Genomic DNA, 26,195 nt, shown 5'->3' on the forward strand with positions numbered 1-26,195 from the left:
ATATTTAAAAACGTGTACATATAATATTTTTAATAGTGTAGTATAATAATTTTTACGAAAAATAAAATTTATAGTGTATTGATTTTATTTTATTTTTTATCTTAAAACAATTGATAATTAAATTCATAATATAGTGAGACAAATTTAATAACAATTCGACCAACAAATTGATATTAATAAGTTTATATTGATGAATCATAATAAAAATTTATTAAAATATTGATTTTGTTTCCAATTTGAATAAGGATAATTTTGGGTTTAGGTAATAATTTTAAGGATATTTATGGAATTGTAGTAAAGAATAAAATTAATTTTCAAAATCAGAATCTAAAAGTTATTCCTTCTCTACTTTTAAAAACCAGCTGTGGGAGAGATTAATATTTTATGGAAAATTATCCACCGTCCACCCGTTTTTTCACCGTTTTTCAAAAATACACAATTCTTTTTTTTTTTTGCTGGAATCCACCTGAAATTACATTTCTTTTCACTTTTCCACTTCCGGTTGGAGACCATTATAACTTTGCTAACATCATAAGGGTAAAATCATCATTTTACAACGACAGTGGAAAAGTGAAAAGAAATGTAACTTCAGGTGGATTCTAGCAAAAAAAAAGAATTGTCTATTTTTGAAAAAGTTAGAAAAAATGGGTGGACGGTGGATAATTTCTCATATTTTATTAAGTAATTATGAAAAGTCATCTATGTTTTTCAGCTCCAACACAAACCAAAGTCAAATGGAGGAAATCAAGAACATCTTTGGGCTGAATATTGTCTCTAAGCATGAGAAGTACTTGGGTTTACCATCCATGGTCAGAAGAAAGAAAATTAGCTTCTTTAATGAAATTAAGTTGAGAGTGTTAAGTAAGCTATCAAGTTGGCAAAACAAGAGATTTTCTAGTGGAGGTAAGGAGGTCCTTATCAAAGCTGTGGCGCAAGCAGTTCCAACATTTGCAATGAGTGTGTTCAAAATTCCTCAAGGCCTCTGTGATGATATTGAAAGGGCTGTAGCAAGATTTTGGTGGGAATCCTTCGAAACTCGGAGGAGTATACACTAGGCAAGGTGGGAAAAGCTGTGTAGTGCAAAAACAAGAGGTGGGTTGGGTTTTAGAGAATTTTCAAGCTTCAACCAAGCTTTGATTGCGAAACAAGGGTGGAGGGTTATGCACAATCCAGACTCTTTAATGGCTAAAATTCTCAAAGCCAAATATTTCAAGCACACTGATTTTATTGAGGCTAAACTGGGGTCAAATCCCTCTTTTGTTTGGAGAAGTATTTTATGGGGTAGACAATTGCTTCATGAGGGTTTAAGGTGGAGAGTAGGTAATGGACATAAAATTTCAGTGTTCAGCAAGAATTGGATGAAGAAAGGTGAGCTTTATAACCCGACATCTATAGCAAGGTTATCTAATGATGCTGTTGTGGCTGATTTCATTGATGAGAAAAACCAACGAAAGCAAGATATGGTTGCTCAACATTACCCTAAGGAGATCACAGAGAGAATTCTGAAGATTCCCCTTCCAAAAACCCCCCAGGAAGATGTTATGATCTGGAGTTATAATAAGCATGGTGCTTATTCAGTGAAAAGTGGTTATCAGTTAGCAGTCAAGCTCAAATATCCAGACACACCAAGCTGTTCAGATGCCACCAAATCAAAGTGGAAAGTTATTTCGGCTAATGAGATCCCTGAAAAAATTAAGAATTTTATGTGGCGAGTTGCCCATAACTTGTTGCCAACTGTAGACAACCTCTAGAAGAAAAAAGTGGTGATGGATTCTGTTTGTCGGAGATGCCATAGCAACAGGGAAGATGTCTTTCATGCATTGGTGGGATGCAGAGCTGCTAGGAAGGTGTGGAAGTTGACAGAATTTTATGAGGATAGAAAGCAATTGGCTCACCAGGATATGCTGAGTGTTCTTCAAGAATTAGCCGAGAAGAGGAAAAAAGATGATTTAGGGCTGATAATTGCAACCTGTTGGGCAATCTGGTATGCAAGAAATAGAGTGGTAAATGAAGGTAAGCAAGAAGATCCCCAAATAACAGCAGCCCGGGCTGCAGCAACTGTAGAGTTGTACTTGAGAATTAAGTGTCCAAATGTCCAAGTTGTTCCAAGTCAGCACAATAATAATCAACAGGTGTGGAATTCCCCTCCAATTGGTTGGTATAAAGTGGATGTGGATGCAGCAATTCAAATGGCAAATTTGAAGGCTGGGCTAGGTGTAGTGATTAGAGATTGAAGCGGGAAAATTTTGGCTGCAGCAGTTCAGAGCACTGGATTCAAAGGAGATGTGGCTTGTATGGAAGCGGAAGCTGTGTTGTTTGGAATTCAAGTTGCCTGCCAAGCAAAATGTGATCCAATCATTATAGAGTCAGATTCTTTAGAAGTGGTAGAGCTATCACTGCAAAGGAAGAGCAGCATGGCAGAAATTTGCTGGGCAGTGGAAGAGATACAAGCATGTCTAAAGAACCAGAGCAGAGCATCAATTCAATTCGTTCTTAGAAATTGTAATGTAGTAGCTCACTCATTGGCCAAAGTAGCCTTAGGTTTTGAAAGCCATGTAGTTTGGCTGGAGGACTTTCCAATTCAAATCATGTTGTTACTGTCTAAGTTTGTTTAATTAGAAAGCTTTACTTTCTCTTAAAAAAAAAAAATTCGACAAAAGTGATTTGAATCTTTTTTACCAAATACTAAAATTAACTTTTATATTTTCAAAATCACTTCTAAGCATCACAAAAGCAATCCCAAACAGACCCTTAATAATGTTTTGGTTTGGGGATCATTTTATTTTTTATTTTTCTAATTTGTTATTTCAAGTTGGGGTTGGATAGGGTTTGTGAAAATCCAACTCAACCCACTATTGAATAGATTGAAATAAAATTAATCCAACTAACAAAGTGAACATGTTCATACCAATCCAATCTAACCCTTAAATCATTAAGTTGGGTTGGATTGAATTAATAAGGTTGAAAGGTTAAATTAAAAATTAAATAAAGAAAAAGATATGAAGCTTGAAATAAAATTTATGAAAATCAAGTATAAATCTATTATAAAATGAAATTTTCATTTAATGTCTAGTGTGTGATAAATAAAGCTAAAAAAAACAACAATCTTAAAAGTACAATAAAAAAGAATTAAGAATGAATAAATGAAAGAATCAGGATTTGAGAAAGTGATTTTAGCTTTGGAATTAAAATCTAAAGCAGTAGATACGAAAATGAAATAGTCGCTTTTATAAAAGAAAAAATGGTTCAAAATCAAATTAGTTGTTTAGGTTTTGAGGGTTTTGCAATTTATCATCATCATCATAATGTACGTTGGTTGTGTTGAGTTAAACATATTCATCATAATTTATCCAACTCAACCAATTATTTATTGGGTTCAAAAAAATTAGCCCAATTAATCCACAATAACTCATTCAATTTTTCACAATTAAATTAAGTTGAATTGGATCTATTGAATTGGATTGGGTTTGCCTACCCTTAATTTCAACCAAACCTTCAGATGGAAAGTGAAGCTTTTATGGATGTCGAACGCGTTGCAAATTCTTTTCTTTGAAGGAACTATTTTATAAATGTAATTATTTTATCCTGCTTGTAGTTAGGCCTTAGGCGATGTAGGGGCCTAATTTGATTTTGATAAAAGGAAAGAAATTGAAACTCTTTTCTTGCACAAAACGCAATTTGTTTCTTGGATGAAACAGACTCTACAAAAGTCGGAGTTATTGGAAAGTCAATAATCAATTTCTACCACCAATTAGAAGCAGACATCTTTTTTTTTTTTTAAAAAAAAAAAGAAAATGATTCAAGGTCGTACATTATGTTCATATTTAAAAAAAATAATGATCAACCCATGGGTAAAGAAGGAATTGAGTTGTTAATTTTTTTTTTTTTAAAAAAGAGTAGATTTGCCTCTTATAATTACCAACTCTTGCTAAATTACATATAATATAATTTACAACAAACTCAAACATAATTACCTATAACCTCCTACTTATTTCACATCCTATTATTATTTTATTAAGTAACTACTTTTATGATATTATAAATTACATATAACGTACCTTAGCAGATGCCCTTCTTACCGTTCATCTTCACGATTCATCACATCATTTGCTTATTTTACAAATCGAAATTGGACAAGATCAGACCATTTAACGAGCCAAGCCCAGTATATTAATGGGCTATGATTTGGACGACACAATCTTTTAATGGGCTTGATGTTTTGGGCCCCCACCAAACCCAGACACGATGCAAATTGTTAAACTGCGACCCGAATGTCATCGGATCACTGCTCCTCCACGTATATATTCCACTTTAAAACCCTAACCCACCATATTCTTCTTCACTTCACACAAGGGTTTGCAGAAGCCGCGGCTCATCGTTTCAGGTATATTCCTTCACTTTTGTTCTTCCTCACTTCTCTATTTATCTGTTAATTTATGTTATTGATTACGTATATCTGCTGGCTTCAACTATCATATCTGAGTATATACTATTTTGAAACTTATATCCATGAAAGTATTATTTATTTAGAGTAAATTTTAATGCGAATAGTTTGGGATCCTTGAAAATTAAAATATCGTCTCTTTTTTTTTTAATAGAATATTTGATGAACGGAGCATAAAATTGAGAATTCAACTATGGAGATGTAAAATTGTTAGTTGTTTATCATGATTGGGGGAAGTGATTGAATCTCCTAATTAGTGTGCTCTGCCATCTCGTTTTGGTTGCTTTGTGTGGCTTTTGGATTTCATCGTAGTTGTAGTTCCTTCTTATGCTGGTCTCAGAAGCTTATAATTTATTTATGTTTTCTTGTGCTCTTGTTAATGTCCGGTTGCTCAATTTTTGTGTTCTTGTGTTTTTGTCTATGTTACAGAAAAATGGCTGTTCCTTTGCTGACCAAGAAGATAGTGAAGAAGCGTCTCAAGAAGTTCAAGAGGCCCCAGAGTGACAGGAAGATATCAGTGAAGGTATCTATTTACTTCTACTTTGCTGAAATAGGTTATTTGTTCTTTCTTTTGTTTAGTTCCTACTTGCGCTATGTTGTGTGGACTTCTGTTCTGTTCCTTTTGTATGCTTGTCTTGACAATGCTTCTATGGAACCATAAGATTACCTGATTTTAATCATGCAGATTGTTACATGAAAGATTTATGGTCATGTTGGTTGTTGATTGCGCCAAATATTTTGTTATTTCTATTTTGAATCTCTTTTTCTTTTATTTTAAATCTATTTTGAAAGATTTATGATCATCAGGAAATTGATTGCTAATTGAATCTTATGAATAGGTTGCAAGTAGAATGCTCCATGCTCTTTCTGTTTGTTGAATCGCTTGGATGTTCATTCAAATATTATCAATTAGATGATGTATAATCTTGTAATAGCCATGTTCTTGCATTTCATCCTAATGAATTTGGTATTGCACTTCTTCAGTATTCATTCTTGTAGGTTTATCCCACTAATCAACAACTTCAAATTACTTTACCCTGCAAAGATAAACTAGACTAGCTCATGTGTTCCAATATTTGATCCTGCTGGAGATATTTGATTTTGTTGTCGACTTGGGACGTTTAACACAAAATGCGCTTGGATCACCGATAAATTGTCTGTCAAATTAATGTACTGGCTGGTGGCAGGAAAATTGGCGAAGGCCGAAGGGTATTGATTCACGTGTCAGGAGAAAGTTCAAAGGATGTGTTCTGATGCCCAATATTGGCTACGGCTCGGACAAGAAAACACGCCACTATCTGCCCAATGGATTCAAGAAGTTTGTTGTGCACAATGTCAATGAACTGGAACTCTTGATGATGCACAACAGGTAAATAACAGTTTACATTTACTCGTCATGTTACCTTGAATTGTTCTGAAGTTCCTTGACAATGATTGCTTACCTTTTTGTTGTAGGACTTATTGTGCTGAGATAGCCCACAATGTATCAACCAAGAAGAGAAAGGAGATTGTCGAGCGTGCTGCACAATTGGATGTTGTGGTCACCAACAAATTGGCCAGGTTGCGCAGCCAGGAGGAGGAGTAAAAATTGGTTTCTATATTTTGTGTTAGTGTTTGCTTTTGGCCAAATGTTTCCTAGGTTGTCTTTGGAATGGATGAACATTTCCAGGGTTGAATTATGATGTATTTTCTATTTGTCACCTGAATGATATTTTGAATTTGTTGTCTTTTGTGGAGCATGATTAATGTTATGTCAACTTAGGAGTTAAGGTTTATGGCCAAGCCTTTTATTAACTCTGCATATTTTGCACTAACTATTAGTGGACAATGTTAAGCGTATGATATTTAATAGCGTTAATTTGTTGACTGTTTCTATTTGATATCGTTCATCGATCGCGATCAATTATCAGAGTCTGGGAGCCTACAATTCTACATTGTACTTAGGGGTGGTAAATCGAATAAACAAATGGAATTAAGATCAAATCTTTAATGAATTCAGTCAAAATTTAATGGATATAAAAATAATCAACTGAATGATAATTTGAGGATTTAGATTTGATTTGTTTATTAACTGAATATTCATGTTTAATTCATTTACTCTACAAAATTAGACAAATTGAATTTGGATTTATTTAATCTATAACAAATCAAATCAATTTGAATTTGTTTTCAAATAAAATAATTAATAAATAATGATTGGGCAAAATAAAATAACCACAAAATTAGTATCTTACAAAATACAAATGAATTCTAAATTTGGGTTTCATTCATTGAAATTGAATTGTAATTTACTTAAGGGGTGGTAAATTGAATAAACAAATGGAATTCAAATCAAATCTTTAATAAATTCGGTCAAAATTTAATGGATTAAAAAATGAATCATAATCTTATAATTTAGATTCGATTTGTTAGTTACACGGATATTCCTGTTTAATTCATTTATGCAAAATTTATAACAAAAAAAATTGAATTTGAAGTTGTTTACAAATATAATAATTAATAAATAATGATCAAGTAAAATAAAATAACCACAAAATTAATATTTTACCAAATACAAATGAATTTTAAAGTCAGATTCGATTCGTTGTGATTGAATTCATCCATCTATTAAACGAATTAATATTTTCAAATTAAAATTCATTTAATTTGAATGGATTCGAAAAGGCGAAGCCAAACTACGACTCCTAGTTCTACTGGGATACTGTTGCATGATATGACTTACAAATGTAAACAACAAAATCTCGATAAGCTCATCTCCATTGAATTGTATTATGGAAATTGAATTCTTTTTCTTTAAAAATAAAAAAAAGGGGAGTCAAAATTGGACATATTTTATCTTTATTTTTATTTTTATTTTTTAAGAATGTGAACTGTGAGTTTTGAAGTGTTGAAATTGTTACAATTTATGTCACGAATGAGGGTTTAGTTTATTTGTTGGCTGGTTTTAGTCCTCGCCTGACGATAACAATGAGGTCATACAAATATGAAAAACTCAGAGATTATTTTGACCAAATCTTAGGCTCCAAGTAATAATGGCCTTTCGTGAAGACTTGGCTGGTGGAGGAGGAATAAAGTAATGGGACGTCTTGCTTTATTTGCAATGGGACCTTCAATTAAATACAACTATGTTTTGTAGAATTATACAAATTGATAGTCAATTTTAAAAAAATAATATAATATTTGATCAAACCATTTTCTTTTTTCCAAAAAAAAAAAAAGTCTCGAGTCATCGCAATTTCGCTGGACAAAGCTGTATGAGGTCTGAACTCTCTCCAACCACCAATCTAACCATATTCCACTTTCATTAAGAATATTCTTGGCTTTGCAATTAATTCATTATACACTTTTATTTTTTTAAAAATATTTTCTGTGTAAGAAATGCAGTTAGCTGGTATCTTATCATCTCTTTATTAAACACGAATAAATATTTAATTCGGAGGAACTAAATAGTATGGTATCAATCAATAGATACCACAGACAAGAGCATCAAATTCAGACACAACAGAACCATTCGGAAGAGGCTTGGCCAAAAAATCAAAACTGACAGGACAAGTTATAGGCCGTAGCTAAGAGTGCTTTTATAAATTCCTAGGATGATGATATGAATTTATTTTGTACAAATTAATATGAAATTAATGAATTTATTAGACAAACAAATTTTATGACCCGAGTAAATTTTTTTTAATTAATGTAATTATGTCAGAAGTTGTGACTATATTACTCCATTGATACTGTATTTTATAGATTGAATACCGTAGTCAGTCCCTATATCATATGATTATGAATTTTCACAAAAATAAATTTACATCTCCACTCATTTTGTCAAACAGCTACTCAAATTCGATCTGTTTTATGAAGAGACAGCTCAATTAATTCATGCGGCTCCTGATGGTGTTTGTTTGGTTACAAAAATGGGGAGATGAGCCTAAATTTAACGCGAGAGTTTCTCAAAGCTGATATTGATATATGTTGCGGCTTGCAAGAAGTGCTGGTCCATAGATCATAAGCCAACTCAAAGTTGAATTCATTGTCAAATTTTTGCTTGAAATTCAATGTGAAAGGGTTATCCACAAGCCAACTGCCATGATTTTGTCGAATTTGAGTGTCGAAACGCTGAGTTTTGTCAATCAATCAATTGACAAGCTTCCTGTGCTGAGTTGCTTTCTTCTCCCAAAGAGGGGTAGTTTTTGTAATCAGCAATGTATTCATTACTACTCCTATAATATCAATTACAATGACATTGATATTTTACAATTAAAAAAATTATACTATATGTTGGTACTATTTGCATCTTGTAAGTATGTTTTTGATGGGTTTTTTTAATAGAATAATCGTAATAAGATCATTTAAAATCATACCATGTGTTTTACATTTCTGTTAAAATTATTGTTAGAAGTTGATATAAACTAAATAATTTTTTTTTTTCCAAACAACAATCACCCAACTGAGGCCCAATAAATAGCTCGAATTGAGAAATGGAAGGATATTGAAAATAAATAAATGAATAAGCATTAGAAGTTGATTTTTAATTTTTATTTTTTTTAATAGAAACTGGAGTTTTTCATAAAGCCACAAATCAAATAGTAAACAAAATATTAGCTATACACAATCATCCAACCATACTTGCAATCCAAAACATAGGTTTTTTTTTTTTTTTTAATTCCGATTTATTTTAATTGGTTCTTTCTTCTTGTTATCCCAGTTGTATAATTTAGGGTTTCTAGAAGGTAGAATTTATTTATTTATTTACTTATTGTAATGTCCATTAAGTCAAAGATTTTGTTTGCCGTTGACAACAAGGCGTCGAGACTCGCGAGTCTTGAAACCCAGTTCCAGTTTTCATTCTCTGAAACACGTGATTATGAATCTGCTCGAAATTTCGGAAAAGGCTCATTTTTTTTTTAAATTTAATTTAATTTTGACTTTAAAATAATTACTTATTTCATACTTGTTTACTGCTCGACGGGGGAGGAGCCCCATCCAAACAAGTGCCCTGTAATTTTTTTAAAAAAGAAATTAATGAATTTCTAAATAAAACATTATATGTAATGATGTAAATTTTTTTATTTTGACCCTTGTAACACTGCACATTCTTTAATAATTTTTAAATTGTAGAGAAAAATATCATTTAAGTTGTATGATCCCACAAATATTAATACTAATAACAACTCGAATATTTGTAATTATTAATTTATTTTAACTGATTATTTCTCTTTCATTTGTTAAAAACAAATGAGCCTATATTTTTGTTTATATTTTGTGGACTTTGGTCTCTTTAAATTTGTGTTATCTTTTTTTATTAAGAAACTAATTTTTACATTATGGAAATAAAATGTTTAAATGTTACAACCTATACAATTGAAAAAAAATAATCATGTAATCAATTTTCAAACGTTTAAATTTGGCTCATGTAGAGTTGGACTCAAAGCTCCGCCCCTTATTAGTCGAATTTTGATTTTATAACGCCGTTAAAACTTAGTAACATATTATTTATCGATTAAAAATCATCATTGTTCACAATATTATAAAAAAACTCAAACTTTCTAAATCACACTCCCCGTTTTTTCAATAGATTGCGGCCCTTGAATTTCAAAACTAAGAAAGTCCGTAGCTATTATTTCTTAGTTGTCAACCCCTAGCAATTATTATACCTTCCACCTTGTTTGTTTTTTTTATTTTTTTTAGGAAACTATTGCTTATGATATTTACAATCATACAATCATTGAAACCAATTTACACCAATTCTGATATGGCACCGCTCATATTTTTAACTCTCTTAAATATTCAAGGGACGTTACTGAGACTAGTTTATATCAACTTCCCTCCTGAAAAAAAGACTGTATTCACTCAAATTTTAAGGAAGAAAATTTAAATTAAATCCTTGTAATATGTTTGCGAAGGCTCAAACCACTTTCCTGACACTTATGAGAAAGTGATTCTAACCACGGGGCCAAACCTTAGTGGTTTTCGACCTTGTTTGTTTAATGTTTCACATTCAACGTTTTTGCAATGCAAATATAGTCATTTTTCAATTGCTACGTCACATTATTAAAAGCTGCATTTATTTGATTCTTTTCTTTCGGTGAGTAAGCGGACAAGACAATCTAAAAGGTAAATAATTACTTATCAAATGGAAATTAATTGTTCTATGCGTGGGCAAGATAGGACCTTTAATTTTCACACTCCAGACTAAATAAATCAATTTTGTTACGGTACCCTCTGACTCTTGACCCTATGATGTGATATATTTACTCATTAATATTTGGAAAATACTTAGCTCACTCATATTTGTAATTCTAATCCCACCAAACCATGGTAAAAAGGTCTCAACAATTACGTACAGTAAATAATTGTTTTACCTTTAATGAATCGACTAATAATTAAGTATTGTACAAGTAATACAATTTCACTTTAGGACAAATGATTTTAGGTGCATAAATTACTCCAATAATTTCATCTACAAATATTTTTCATCATCATCATCATCATCATCATAAACTATCAATGGATCATAGTTAAATTTTATAACCCATATATCAAAATAAAAAAAAAAATGAAAAAATAGTTAAAAAACCAAAAAGTTATCCTCTTCACAAGCATGACGTTGATTATTTACTTTCTCTCCTCCTTTATTTTTATTCATCTCATCATTTACTTCATTCTTTTGTTCAGCATCGCCACCGCCCGCAAAAATTCCTTGGACAAATTTCTCCACGTCAATTTCTTTTGTTCCATCTCTACCCCTACCATCGCTCTCATTATTCTCATGCTCAAATCGTGCAGGAATATTCGGCGGCCGCGAAATCTTCAACAGTAATTCCCAATTTACACCTTTAAAAAACTCGTGGCCCTTGATTTCCTCCACGCCGATCCTCTTCGTCGGATCTTTCTCCAACAGCCTCCTAATTAAGTTCCTCAACGGCGTCGGTTCGCCCACGAGGTCAGGTGGCCTACACAAAATCCTATAGAACGTCTCCTTTCTGTTACTACCCCTAAACGGCGTCGCGCCGTACAGCATTTCGTGTAGAACAACCCCTAACGACCACCAATCCACGGCAAAATCATGTCCTTTGCCTTCTATGATTTCCGGCGCCACGTACTCCTCCGTTCCGACGAACGAGTTAGACTTTTCGGACGAGTCGGAGTCGGATCTCGAGGGCGGATCGGGCCCGATACGAGGCGAATGGACGGGGTCTTCCAGAGAAATCCCTGAGCTGCAGAACTTCGACAAGAACGACCGTCGTTTTTTGATCCCCGACCTCGTATTCGCGGCGAGAACCGTTTTCGGAGAAGCTTGAGGTGTTTTCGGCGATAGTTTCGTGGAGAGATCGAAATCGACGAGCATTATGTGGCCGTTTTCTTGAATCATAATATTTTCGGGCTTCAAATCCCTATAAACGATGCCCATATTGTGAAGATACTCCAATGCCAACACCAGTTCCGCGGCATAAAATCTGTAAAATAAAATAAAATAATATGTATTAGCGTAATTACGAACTTCAAATTGATATATATATATATATATATATATATATATTTTTTTTTTTTTTCTTTTCCGGTTTACCACTTTACCTGATGGTGTCATCGGAGAACATTTGCTCACTTTGTTGTTTCCGGAGAGAATGGAGATCGCGTCCGGGACAATAATCGATGGCGTAGCCAACGAATTTGTCAGTAGACAAAACTCCTCGTAATCTCGGCAGAAGCGGATGCTCGACGTTTCTTAATACGCGCTGTTCAAAGCTAATCCTCCTATACTTATCGCCATTATCATTATTAGTTAATTCTTTGCTTTTCTTCTCAATTAAGTCCCTCCAGATGACCTTCAAAGCGAAGCTCTCACTTGATTCCACGTCCTTGACGAGAAACACAACTCCTTTGGCACCGCGGCCGAGAGCTGATACGATTCTGAGGCAACTGAAATCTAAGCTTCGAATTGGACGGTCATTTACGACGTCGTTCATGATGGCGGAAACTTGGAGATGGAGTTGGTGAGAGAGAGGGGAGAGAGAGAGCCTGCTGGATTCACGACTCGAGGAGTCCAGGAGAAAATGGACTACGGAGAGCCTTTTTTATTCTTAAGGCTGCTTTTTAAATGACCTTTTTTGCTTGGAGACGAAGTAGAACGAACTGTGGGAAAATTCCATGAAAGATTTGGTAACGTGCTCTGATTGTGACACGTAAGGGGAGTTTGGAATACGTGGCGAGATCTGCACTGTTGGTTGGGTTTTGACGAGGTAATTGGGGGCGAACGGGCTGTTCCGTTCTAGAAAGTATGAGGAAAGCGGCAGCAAGCATGACTCATGTTTCATCAAAGGCGGGCGCGGACGGACCGAATCGAGAGCTGTTACAACTTTAATTAAAGAGTAGAAGCAACCGTGTCAATATATATATATATATATATATATATATATTTTAAGAACAGTGTCAAATTTTGGAACTCTAAATTTGTTTTTTTTTTCGATTTTCGGTGGGAGGGCAGAAACCACTGCACCGCAACACTAAATTTGTTTTAAATAATAAGTTTATATACACACACATATATATATATATATATATATAGAGAGAGAGAGAGAGGGGTTTTTATCATAAATTTTTTTGTTATATTAAAGTTCGAAATAAGTTAACAAATTTTAAAAACACATATTTTAATATATTATATGTGTTTTTTTTATATTTTTGTTTGTCCCTACTTTAATATGGTTAGGAATATTTGATAGATCATTTATATATGTAAATTATCCAATTCACGTTTCTAAGTTTTGATAAAATTTGAGAAAAGTTATTAAACGGTATGGTATAATAGTTTTGTTAAATTTTAATACATAGTAATGATAAACATCATAAATTTTTTATTATCTCAAATGCATTTTAAATGATGTGTCAAAAGTAAATTAATTATATTGTCGCACCAATTAATTGATGAATACTAGAGATAAATTTTTAGGATAAAATTATAGATGTATAGCACTGCTCTTTAATAAATTGTAAAATCCAGATTAAATAACATTTTATATATATAAAACATCACAACAACAACGTGTTAAACGCTAGTCATATATAACTGGATGGCAACTTTTCTTGCACACGACATAAGAGTATAGAAAAGCAACTTTGGACGCGTTTAAATATTATAATCACGACACGAAGGACCGGGTCTGAAAGTATGGGATTGGAAGGACCGCAGAATAATTTTTGTTTGCAAAACGGTCCATGAAATCATATCAATAAACGTTAATATCGTCGAAATGAGGCTAATGATGTGTTAAGAATATAATATTTGGTTGCACTTCGCAATCCAAGTTTGAGCGAGATATATGTTAAAAAATCAATTTAAAATTTACTCACTTTCACTTAATTTTAAAAAAAAAAAAACAAAGTTACTAGGCGTAAATTTTAGAGCATAATTTTAAGGAACTAAATAGTGGGGATAAACGATGAATGCATGAGAAACTGTTGAAAATCTCAAAATCCCTCTCGATTTGAATTACAACGAGAAAAAAAATGTGGAATAAAAAAAATCGAAAGAATATTTTATGATTTTTCGAATGGAATAATTAAATAATTTCTGAGTTATGTCTCAATAATTTTCATTGACGCGACATTATTAGGTAGACTGATAACAAACATTCCCAAGTTTAAAACATGTTTTAATGCTACTTATCTTAAGTGCAGGAGATAGTAGAGGCTGGCTAAATTATAATATATGTAACTTACATCAACCTGTAAGTAATTTCTCATGACCCTTAGTTATTTGACTAATAATAATTGAGTAAAAAAAAATTACTTATAAATTGATATAAGTTATATCATATACAACTTAGTAAGTTCCTTTAGTTATTTGACTAATAATAATTGAGTCATAAAAAAGATTACTTATAAATTGATGTAAGTTATATCATATGCAGCTTAGCAAGTTTCCTACCCACTAACCATAAGTGTTTACCCCAACTAAGGAGTCACTAGATTGATATCGGGAATCCAGCCATCGTGTGCATGGTGCCAAGGTACACCGAGTTTTGTCCGTTTTGCCGTTGCTTCAACGGATGTGTTATTTGGTTATTAACACTACAGACCCTATTGTTTTCTGAAAATGCTCTTTGTTGAAAATTAACGTACCATAGGCATTATCATGAATTTCCTCCTTACTTTATGAGTTAGTGAATTTCCTACTCCATTCATTCTAACTTCTACAATCAACTATACAGCTTAATTTGAAATCTGACATGAAATCAAACACACAAGCATCTATTATTTGCATCAAGCATAGCTTTTAATCTCTGTAACTTTTACTTAGGTATTTTGTCAGGTATCAATACAACATAGTGTTATTCTTAATTTTCAATAGATTTTCTTTTAAATTTTCCTTCAAAATCCAATAAAATTTTATTTTTTTTAATCGTTCAAGAAAATCAAAGGAAAAATGTGGAGCTGATTGGATTTGGATGCTAAACAAAGCAAATTGGTTATTAGAAAATCTAACACTTGCACCCTCCACTTTTCATTTAATTTCTAACCACCACAACTAATGAATCTATACATTAACAGAAGGGTAAAATCCCACGTAACATCCAATCTCTTCAATAATTTCCTTAAAATCCCACCTCAAATTCATCCACAATTTCAATCTGTTTAACTCACCACCATATGTCCATACCTAATCCGAAATCAAAATCAATCACTTATTGAATGCTCTTAAAATAACAACCGGAAACCGAAATACATTAATGCTGAAGGACAAGAAGAAGAAATAAGAAAAAGACAGCGAAAAATAAGTAAAGAAACGTGTAGGAGAGTGGAAGAAGAAAGAAGAAAGAGATTCCATGTTCTCATAAAAATTTAAATAAATAGGATTTTTATTTTTCTAGGGAAACAAATAGGACTTTAGATGTTAAATATGAAAACCGGTAGGGACTACAAATAATTGAACCAGAAAACGCCACAATTGGGAGAATGTTACACCCTGAGAGCAACATAGTTTTGTCATTGATAATGATATCAATCGAAATTAATATCCCTTTTTAATAGAGTTAGATAAGGTCAAGTATATAAACTTTGACAAAAGTGATAATTAATTCCATTGGTTGATGAATGATCAGTGGGCAATTTGGTTTGAGGAGTTTCTTCACCAAACAAAACATCAAAACAATTAGCTCAAAGAAATGCTGTGGAAGGAGCAGTGAGGCTTGGACGCGTTTGATGTGTATTATAATCACATTATTAACCTCCATTAGAAAAGTGTATATTCGCTTTAATATGAGTTCGTGGATCAAGAATACAACGAAGTGGTTAACTTAGTTTATATTACTATATTTTTAGAGCATAGTTTTGAGGAACTATGTAATGTGGGATGATTTAGTCTTTTTACAAATTTTGTCAAAGTTTTGCCAAACTACAATAATATTTTGGTACAAAGAGTATGCAGATATGAACCTATCTCATATTGTTATGAATTGGAGGAAATGGATGTTATAATTTAAAGGAATCGTATGTAAGTAATTATTTAAAAATGATATCTGAGCAAATAATGCTATATTCATAGAGAGATGAAAATTGAAGAAACAAGAGAATAATACTTTCAGGGAGAAAATATATTGTGTCTTGTCATTAGTAAGGGAAGAGTAATATATAGGCATTAGTGGGTGGAGCGCTTGCATTTCTTAATTATAAGAACGTTAATGGAGAGAGCACTTAGGACTGTTAACAATAAAGAAGATAATGAGGAGATCACTATTTGGTGGAATCCACGTATGCGTTCTACAATTTACAATACATATAAAATATTAAGCAACGTTGTCTTGTGATTGATAAGATCATTAATGTAAAATTAATGAATATGTGCATTAAGATGGAAGTTTTGGTATAGATTAGGGGTACTATAAGTTATATTGGAATGAAGAAAATAGAGATAAGAAAACAAATTCATTTGTCTCAATAACATATATTCTTTGCCGAGGTTTTTTTTTCTCATGGACAGGACAAATTGAGGTTTGGAGCATAAAAGTTAGAGTTGAACTATTGGCACCCCTATATAATCTTTATAAAACCCCTTTCTTATTACAATTACATTAACGAACAAAATAAATCTAATTATGCCATTATATATATATATATATATATATCTCTCTCTCTCTAACTCTTTAAGCCCATACAACTACACCAAAGTCTTTTAGAATTTTTTTTCCCTCACAAACAACTTTTTCTTTCTAAACTTATTTTTAATTTAAAAAAATAAATAATATGTATTTGAGTCCACTTTAATTCTACTTAATTCATACATATATCTGTTTTTTTCTAGCAAAATATATATGATTTAATAATTCAAAATTTTATAAAAAACAATATTTGTAATTAGAGTTGTTTGGAGGAAACTGAATTGTTTTTCTTTTTGAATAAAAAAGAAACTGAAAAAATAGAAAAGGATGTTTTGGGAATTATAGAAGGTTTGGATAGAAAAGGGGTTTGAAAAGAATGTTACAAGGGTGATAATAGTCCCACTCTAAAAGTTAAGGCCCCACGCATTTCAATCATGGGCTGGAGCTTGACCCACATCTCTAACCATCCAGCATCCGGAGAATCAACAAATATCAGATGGGCAATCTGAATTGGCCCATGGAGTTGGACTATGATCCTATTACCTAATGATCCGATTCTTGGGGTCGGGAACCAAAGTTAAAATAGATAATGATTTATTTAAAATATATCAAATATTTTAGAAAATGACAATTTCCCGTAGCTTGGTGAAATAGTAAAAGATCCTCTTACTTCAAAATATGGTCACACATAATTTTTTTAAAGATACATAGACTATTTTTTAAACAAGTCTTAGAAATTTGTAAAACATGTATGAACCTATTACCACAAGGATTATTTTGTTATTTCTCCGATACATTTAGAATAATTTAACATTTAATCACAAATCTGTGATGATAGACCGAAATTCAGGTTAGAGAAAAGGTTTCACTGCGTATAAATTATCCTCCACTAATTATAAGTAAACAGTTTCCAAACTTTCTATTTTTTTTTTTTAGTTTTGACCACTGTTGAGTGTTAGAAAATGCATATTTATAAAGGAGAAAACTGTCATTTTACATTTCAAGTCTTACTAACAACCCTTAGTTTTATGTATTTAACCTTCTTGTGATTTAATTACATGTGTTTTATTTTAATTAAGTATTTTATGTATTTTAGGGGCATTATAGTCATTTCACAATAAAGGAGAGATCAGACGGCAAAACGGACATCACTTTTGAACTCAGGACAGTCGAAAACCTTAAGAGGAGCATAAAAGGAAAAACGGTACTATTCACGTGTACGGTACTGTATACGTTACTGTTCACGACACTGTTCACATAGACGGATGATGACGTGGCATTGACCGATGATGTGGCATTGACTGATGAGGTGTCACGATCCTGTTGGACTAAAATTCTTATGTACTGTTGATGGTGACGTGGCAGCATATCAGTGGATGAAAAATCTCGCGTACGGTGCATGCATCACACAGGATTATTTTCAACCAAACCGCGTTACTGTTCATCCGGGTCAAACCGCGTTACTGTTCAAAGTCGGGTCAAACCGTGTTACTGTTCATCCGCGTGGTCAAACCGTGGACTGTTGACTGATGACGTGGCGCAATCCTGAGCGTCCAAACCGTTTTTAATCCGATGGCCATGATTTACTCCATGTATCTATCAAAAGGGGGCCTCCCCCCCCTAATTTGATATCGCTGAATCCATTTTTGGGATCCATTTTCTGTAATTCCCTCTCCATCTTGTATTTTCTTCGTATTTTAATAAATTCCCATTTTGCCCCTAGTTCAACTATGAGTGGCTAATTTTCTTTCAAGCTTGGGTTGAAGGTGAAGTCTCAACATGTGTCATGGGCTTAATTTGGTAAATTTATTTTCTCTTCCCCTCTAAATTTTGTGGATGTTTTGACTTCTCGTCGACAAATAATAATAGTCTTGTCTAGATACCGCCTTGGTTACACCGGCTCTCTAGTATAAGGTTATTATTATTTGGCACGATAAGCCCTTAGCACCATATTGATTAGAGCGTGGTTCATGAGGTGTGGATTCCCCCCTCATGATTTAATTGGCATTAATACAGATTATTTAGCCCATGATGCATGTTGATACGGATCCAGATACCCAAGTACGTTATTTCAATAGAATTCTCTTCAATTTCTTCTCGCCATTTCAATACCAATTTTAGAATTTATTCTCGCCATTTTAATTTAAGTTGTAGCATATTCCAAATCATTTCCACCACAAATCCAATCACCCATTCACAAAATTAATTCTACACAATTAAAATCCACCTCCTCGTGGGATCGACACTCGTCACCATTGATCTATACTATAATAGATTCGTGCGCTTGCGAGTACATTAAAATTTGCACAACAAGTTTTTGGCGCCGTTGCCGGGGAGGTAAGTAATTTTAATTCATAGAATTAATTTTTTTTGAATAATTTCTTTTATTTGTTTTCTTGTATTTTTTTATTAAATTAAAAAAAAAGAAAAAAAAAGTGAATCTACATTTAAAGGTTAGTATTTCTTTTCTTTTTCTCTTCTTTAAAATTCTGTAATTTAATTTTCCATTTATTTTTCTTTGTAATTTTTTTTTTGTTGTTTATCTTATTAATTTAATTTTTAGTTAATTTCTTTCACGTATTTGTTTTTGTGTATTTTTATAGAAAGGTTTTAATAGCGCAATAAGGTTAGTATCATAATTTCTCCCTCTTCTTTATTTTTATTTGTTTTGTTCCCATCTTTATTTTTTGTTTTATTTGCATCTTTATTTTTATTTTATTTATTTTGCATGCATGGTCGTAGGTCATTATTACCTAATCTTGAACCTATAGACCTTGAATTAGAGAAAACACTTCGCACACACAAACACGTTAAAAATAAAATGGATTTACAAGCACCACAGGAGAGGCCATTTAAGGACTATTTTAGTCCCTTAGCTAATTTGAGCGCGTCATGCATAAGATACCCAAATGTAGCTGCTAGGAGTTTTGAATTAAAACCTAGTGTGTTGAATTGTCTCCCTACATTTTATGGCCTAGAAAATGAGGATCCATATAATCATTTGAATGATTTTCATGCCATTTGTCAAACATTCAAATATGAGAATTTTTCAGATGATGATGTTAAACTTAGACTATTCCCATTTTCTTTAAAGGATAGAGCTCGTTCATGGTTAAATACGTTGCCTGCTAATAGCATTTCATCATGGGAACAAATGGTAACTAAATTTTTGAATAAATATTTCCCAGTGCATAAAACCAATGCTATTCGCAGGGAAATCTCAGAGTTTACTCAGAGAGAGGACGAGCAGTTTTTTGAAACATGGGAGCGATTCAATGGGCTACTCTTGAAGTGTCCACATCATGGGTACGAAAAATGGCACCAATGCCAATACTTTTTGGAGGGATTATTGCCAAATGTGCAAGAATGGCTAATGGCAACAAGTGGAGGAGAGCTAATGTCAAAAAGTGCATCAGAAATTTGGGAATTCTTCCAGCGACAAGCGGATAATTCCCAACAACGGAGTCGATCACTCAGGAATACTAGACGAATTAAGGGAGTAAATGAGGTTCAAATTGGCGAGTCAACTTCGGGAATCAAAGAAGTCAAGGAGATGGTTGAAGGTCTTGCTCGACAAATAGCATCGTTATCGACTGCTAAATCAACAGAACCACATGACCCTGACTCATATCCAGATCAAGCCAATGCCATAGGTGTAATGAGAAAGCCTTCAAATTACAACCCATACTCCAACACATATAACCCTGGATGGAGAGACCACCCCAATTTTTCATGGTCTCAAGGATTCCAACAGAATGGACCAGCAGCTCCAGCTCCACCAATTCCGCAAAATCCTCAAGCCTCTCAGCCCCCATTTAGACCATACAATCAGAACCAGAACTACTCTCAACCTAGACCATGGGAGGATTCATTCCAGAATCTCAAGAATCTTACTCACTCTACGATTGAGCAACAGAATCGCACCATTGATGGACTACGAAATGAGTTGAGAGCATGCTTCAATTCACAAGCCCAATCAGTTTCAAGCCTCGAGAAGATGGTGGGACAACTTGCTTCTTCAGTTCAGACCTTGGCAATGACTGTTGAGAAAGGCAAATTTCCAAGTCAACCAGTGCCTAATCCTAAAGGAGTACATGAAGCAAGTACCAGTTCACCACAGCAGCATGGAGAGGTCAAAGCAGTCATGACCTTACGAAAAGGAAAAGAAGTCGACAACAAAGTGGAGATGCCGGTGACAAAAGAAAATCAAATTGTACCTGTGAATGTTGAGGACTCATCACCGGAGGAGAAAGAAGAAACCAACCCACGAGAATATGTTCCCAAAGCTCCATTTCCTCAGAGGTTAGCTAAAGGAAAAAAGGGAAAATCCACAGGTGAGATTCTTGAAATCTTCAAACAGGTAAGTGTTAACATCCCTTTGCTTGATGCTATTAAGCAAGTTCCATCTTATGCCAAGTTTCTTAAAGACCTTTGTACTAAAAAAAGAAATATGCATGTGCAAAAGAAGGCATTTTTAACAGAAAACGTTAGTTCTGTACTCCAACATAAAATTCCTTTAAAATGCAAAGACCCAGGCTCCCCTACTATTTCATGTAGTATAGGGAACCACACAATTGAGAATGCTTTGTTGGATTTAGGAGCTAGTGTAAATTTATTGCCTTACTCTGTGTTTGTGAAACTTGGACTTGGAGAATTGCACCCAACTCCAGTGGTGTTACAACTTGCAGATCGGTCCACGAAAATACCTCGTGGTATTGTGGAGGACGTGCTTATCCAGGTAGACAAGTTTTATTTTCCTGTTGATTTCATTGTAATTGACACTCAACCAATACAGGATTCAAGGAAGCACATCCCCATTATTCTAGGCCGACCTTTCTTGGCAACTGCGGATGCTCACATTCAATGTAGGACTGGAAATATGCAGTTGTCGTTCGGCAACATGACTATGGAGCTGAACATCTTCAACATTGCCAAACAACCTCACAGTGCAGATGATGGAATTGTTGATGTGGATTTAATTGAAGCATTAGTTGATGATACTTTTGTTTCAAACCTTAGTGATGATCCTTTACAGACATGCTTAACTCACTTTGGTTTTGATTTTGATATTGACAGATCGGTCGAAGAGGTCAACGCCCTGCTTGACTCAGTACCATCCATGGACACTAATAAATGGAAGTCAAGAGTTGAACAACTAGCACCATCAGAGAAGAAACTCATCCCATCATCAGAATCACCACCGAAACTCGAGCTCAAACCATTGCCCAACACATTGGAATATGCATTTTTGGGAGAAGAAAATACTCTGCCGGTAATCATCTCATCATCCCTAAACGACGAACAAAAAGGTAAGTTGTTGGATGTTTTAAAAGAGCACAAAGGAGCATTAGGATGGACCATAGCAGACATAAAAGGTATAAACCCAGTAGACTGCATGCATTACATTCACCTTGATGAAAATGCTAAAACTACTAGGGAGATGCAACGTCGGTTAAATCCTAATATGAAAGATGTTGTTAGTGAAATACAAGTATGCAACCCAAGAGGGGGGGTGAATTGGGATTTTAAAAAATTATGCAATACAATTCGCTCAACAATTTAATCTATTGCCTTAATCAAATTGAAAACAATAAATTCAATCATGCACAATATTAAAAGAGTAAGGGAAGAGAAAAACAAACACAATGATTTTTACGTGGTTCGGCAATCCCCGCCTACGTCCACGCCTCCAAGCTCACCGGGCTTGAGGATTTCACTAAGCTAGCCTCCCAAGGCTTCAAACGCTTACAATTGACTTCCAAGGTGTCAATGGACCTTTACAACAAGAGATTATCCCCAATCTCTTAACCCAAGTGTATCCCAACACTTACAATCACTCAAAGTAAAAGATTACAAATTGTTTTTCTCTCACACAATATTTAAGATTACAAATCAATGCCCAATGTGTGAATAGATGAAGAGAGAATGTGTTTAACGCTCTATGAAGATTGTATTCTCGAATATAAGCTCAATGGTTGTGTTGTGATCAATCTTGTTTGAATTTGGATGAGCTTATTTATAGTTAGAGCTGAAAATCTAGCCGTTACAAACTGTCGGACAGAAAACGGTTCGCCGTTAACCATTAACGGTTAACCGTTTAGGCCGGTCAAAGTTACCGTTGGGCCAATTTTCAAATAAACGGTTAGCCGTTTAGGCTTACCCTTTCGCCGTTAATTTCCAGAGACCTGCAAAACAAATTTGGTTTAACCGTTCTTACTAAACGGTTCAAGGTTAGCAAACTGGAAATAATCGGTTAACCGTTTTCAGTAAACGGTTCACCGTTAGTTTCCAGAATCATCATATTAACAATACTTTAAAGAACATGCTTTCTGGAAATTATCGGTTAGCCTTTTAAATAAACGGTTAGCCGTTTTTAAATAAACGGTTAGCCGTTTGCTACAGTGATTGCTACAGTAACCTGCACAGTGCACTATTTTCTGAAATTACAGTTTGACCCCAAAACTTTACAAAACTGTACCATAGCCCAACACGTCATGAAACTTTGCAAATAGGTCCAATTTCAGAATTTTTAAGTAATGCTTTGTTAATCCCAAAACTTCTTGAAATTATGTTATAGCCCAAAAATGCTATGACACTTTTCAAATAAGTCCTTTACCAAAATTCAAGCAATACTTGTTTATTTCAAAGTTTTCAAAATTCTTTCAATTAAACCATAAACTTTGAAAAACAACCAATTTCATAAAATCATTTTTCCATTAAACATGAAGCATTTATAATGTGAAAATAATGATTTATTCAAAAGGAATAAAAACAATCAATTGCATAAAATCATTTTTCCATTAAATATAAAACATTTATAATATGAGAATAATGATTTATTTAAAATATATTTTTCAATAATTTGAGCTTAAAAGATTAATCATTCTTAATCTTGTTTGTTATCATCAAAATCAATATTATGGAAACATATATGTTAACAGTTAGAACTGAAGTCCTTAAACTATTAGACGCAGGTATCATTTACCCCATTTCTGATAGTTCATGGGTCAGTCCTGTGCAAGTTGTCCCCAAAAAGTTAGGAGTCACTGTAGTTACCAATGCCGATAATGAATTGATACCCACTAGAGTGACTACAGGATGGCGTGTATGCATTGATTATAGGAAGTTGAATTCTGTCACACGTAAAGACCATTTCCCTTTACCATTTATTGATCAAATGCTTGATAGATTAGCAGGTCATGAATTTTATTGCTTTCTAGATGGCTACTCAGGATACAATCAGATCCCCATAGCACCAAAAGATCAGGAGAAAACTACTTTCACTTGCCCTTTTGGCACATTTGCATATAGGAGAATGCCATTTGGATTATGCAATGCACCTGCTACATTTCAACGATGCATGTTGAGCATTTTTTCTGATATGGTTGAACGATTCCTTGAAGTCTTTATGGATGACTTTTCTGTCTTTGGCAACTCATTTGATCAATGTTTACATCATCTAACACTAGTTCTACAGAGATGTATCGAGAAGAACTTGATCTTAAATTGGGAGAAATGCCATTTTATGGTAAAACAAGGTATTGTTCTCGGTCACATCATTTCGAGCAAAGGTATTGAGGTTGACAAAGCCAAGGTGGATCTCATTTCTAATCTTCCTCCACCTAAAACAATCAGAGAAGTAAGATCTTTCCTTGGGCATGCTGGTTTTTATAGACGTTTCATTAAAGATTTTAGCAAAGTTTCTAGACCCTTATGCAATCTACTTGCTAAGGATGTACCTTTTGTCTTTAATGATTCATGTCTTGTTGCGTTTGAAAAATTAAAACAGTTGTTGACATCATCACCCATCATTCAGCCCCCGAACTGGAGCTTACCATTTGAACTCATGTGTGATGCATCTGATTATGCAGTAGGAGCAGTATTAGGACAAAGAGTTGATCGAATTCCCCACGTTATTTACTATGCTAGTATGACATTAAATGATGCACAGTTGAACTATTCAACTACTGAAAAAGAAATGCTAGCAGTAGTGTTTGCATTGGAAAAATTTCGATCATATCTCATTGGTTGTAAAATAATTATATTCACGGATCATGCTGCTCTTAAATATCTTCTCACAAAGAAAGATGCAAAAGCTAGACTAATTCGTTGGGTGTTACTTTTGCAGGAATTTGACTTGGAATTCAAAGATAAGAAAGGGACAGAAAATGTTGTGGCGGACCACCTCTCTCGTCTCCATTTTGACACAACTACAGAGCCATTACCATTAAATGAGTCATTCCCTGATGAACAATTAATGAATGTGGAAGTATTACCTTGGTACGCTGATATAGTTAATTATCTTGTTACAGGTAAACTTCCAGAGCATTGGACCAAGCAAGACAAGGCTAAATTCTTTGCAGAAATAAAGAATTTCTTTTGGGATGACCCGTATTTGTTCAAGTATTGTGCAGACCAAATTGTTAGACGATGCGTCCCAGAAAGTGAAATTCCGAATATCCTTTCATTCTGCCATGAACAAGCTTGTGGAGGCCATTTCAGTGCTAAGAAAACAGCGACTAAAGTTTTACAATGTGGTTTCTATTGGCCAACTATATTTCGAGATGCTTACACTTTCTGTTCTTCATGTGATAGGTGTCAACGAATGGGGAGCATTACACGAAGGAACATGATGCCACTAAATCCAATTTTAGTGGTTGAGATTTTTGACGTATGGGGTATCGACTTCATGGGACCCTTTCCCCCGTCTTTTGGCCATCAATACATATTGGTTGCTGTTGACTACGTATCGAAATGGGTGGAAGCAATTCCATGTAGGACCAATGATCACAAGGTGGTGATAGGATTTTTGAAAAGCAACATTGTCTCGCGCTTTGGATTCCCTCGAGCGATAATCAGTGATGGTGGTGCCCACTTTTGTAACAAAGCATTCAAAGCTCTTTTGACAAAGTATTCAATCACACACAAAGTGGCGACTCCGTATCATCCGCAAACCAGTGGCCAAGTTGAGATCTCCAATCGAGAAATAAAGCACATATTAGAAAAGACGGTGAGGCCGGACAGAAAAGATTGGTCATTAAGACTTGATGATGCCTTATGGGCATATAGAACGGCTTTCAAGACCCCGATTGGGATGTCACCCTACAGGCTAGTGTATGGAAAAGCTTGCCACCTACCTGTGGAACTTGAGCATCGTGCGTATTGGGCCATCAAGAAATTCAATTTTGACATGCAGCAAGCCAGCTCAGAAAGAAGATTACAACTGGCAGAACTTGAAGAAATTCGCAATGATGCATACGAAAATGCCAAGATTTACAAGCAACGAATGAAAGTCTTCCATGACAAGCACGTTATGAGAAAATCGTTCACTCCAGGTCAGAAAGTGCTTTTATTCAATTCTCGCCTGCACCTATTCCCAGGTAAGTTACGCTCTCGTTGGTCTGGTCCATTTATTGTACATACTGTTTTTCCACATGGGGCAATTGAAATTAAAGACCCAAAGAACAGTGTCACGTTTAAAGTTAATGGTCAAAGATTAAAGCCATATCTAGAGTACCAACCACATGAAGAAGACACCGAAATAAATTTGAGTGACCCACCAAATTTGAATTGATTTTTTTTTTTTTCTTCTTTTCGTTGATTTGATTTTTCTTTCTTTCTTTTTATTATTATTCTTTTGCTAATTGAAATTGTTT

The 26,195-nt window shown here is 34.0% G+C and overlaps 2 protein-coding genes and 1 non-coding gene across 3 annotated transcripts; 1 reads left to right on the plus strand and 2 right to left on the minus strand.

Moving 5' to 3' along the window:
* The first annotated feature begins 4,303 nt into the window (after positions 1-4,303).
* LOC18044969 (60S ribosomal protein L32-1) lies at positions 4,304-6,302 on the plus strand. Its single transcript, XM_006437164.2, has 4 exons — positions 4,304-4,384; positions 4,874-4,967; positions 5,632-5,813; positions 5,900-6,302. The coding sequence occupies exons 2-4, from the start codon at positions 4,878-4,880 to the stop codon at positions 6,027-6,029; spliced, it is 402 nt and encodes a 133-aa protein (XP_006437227.2). The 5' UTR covers positions 4,304-4,384; positions 4,874-4,877; the 3' UTR covers positions 6,030-6,302.
* A 4,659-nt stretch (positions 6,303-10,961) lies between these two features.
* On the minus strand, positions 10,962-12,804 carry LOC18044970 (serine/threonine-protein kinase OXI1). The gene is made up of 2 exons (XM_006437166.2): positions 12,017-12,804; positions 10,962-11,898 (listed from the first exon to the last, which is right to left on the minus strand). The coding sequence occupies exons 1-2, from the start codon at positions 12,406-12,408 to the stop codon at positions 11,010-11,012; spliced, it is 1,281 nt and encodes a 426-aa protein (XP_006437229.1). The 5' UTR covers positions 12,409-12,804; the 3' UTR covers positions 10,962-11,009.
* A 6,940-nt stretch (positions 12,805-19,744) lies between these two features.
* Positions 19,745-19,848, minus strand: LOC112099337. The gene has a single exon (XR_002906141.1). It is a non-coding gene; the product is annotated as a small nucleolar RNA R71 (small nucleolar RNA).
* Between the last annotated feature and the right edge of the window lie 6,347 nt (positions 19,849-26,195).

This window comes from Citrus clementina, unplaced genomic scaffold (genome assembly GCF_000493195.1).
Source record: "Citrus clementina cultivar Clemenules unplaced genomic scaffold, Citrus_clementina_v1.0 scaffold_4, whole genome shotgun sequence".
Taxonomy (NCBI): Eukaryota; Viridiplantae; Streptophyta; class Magnoliopsida; order Sapindales; family Rutaceae; genus Citrus; species Citrus x clementina.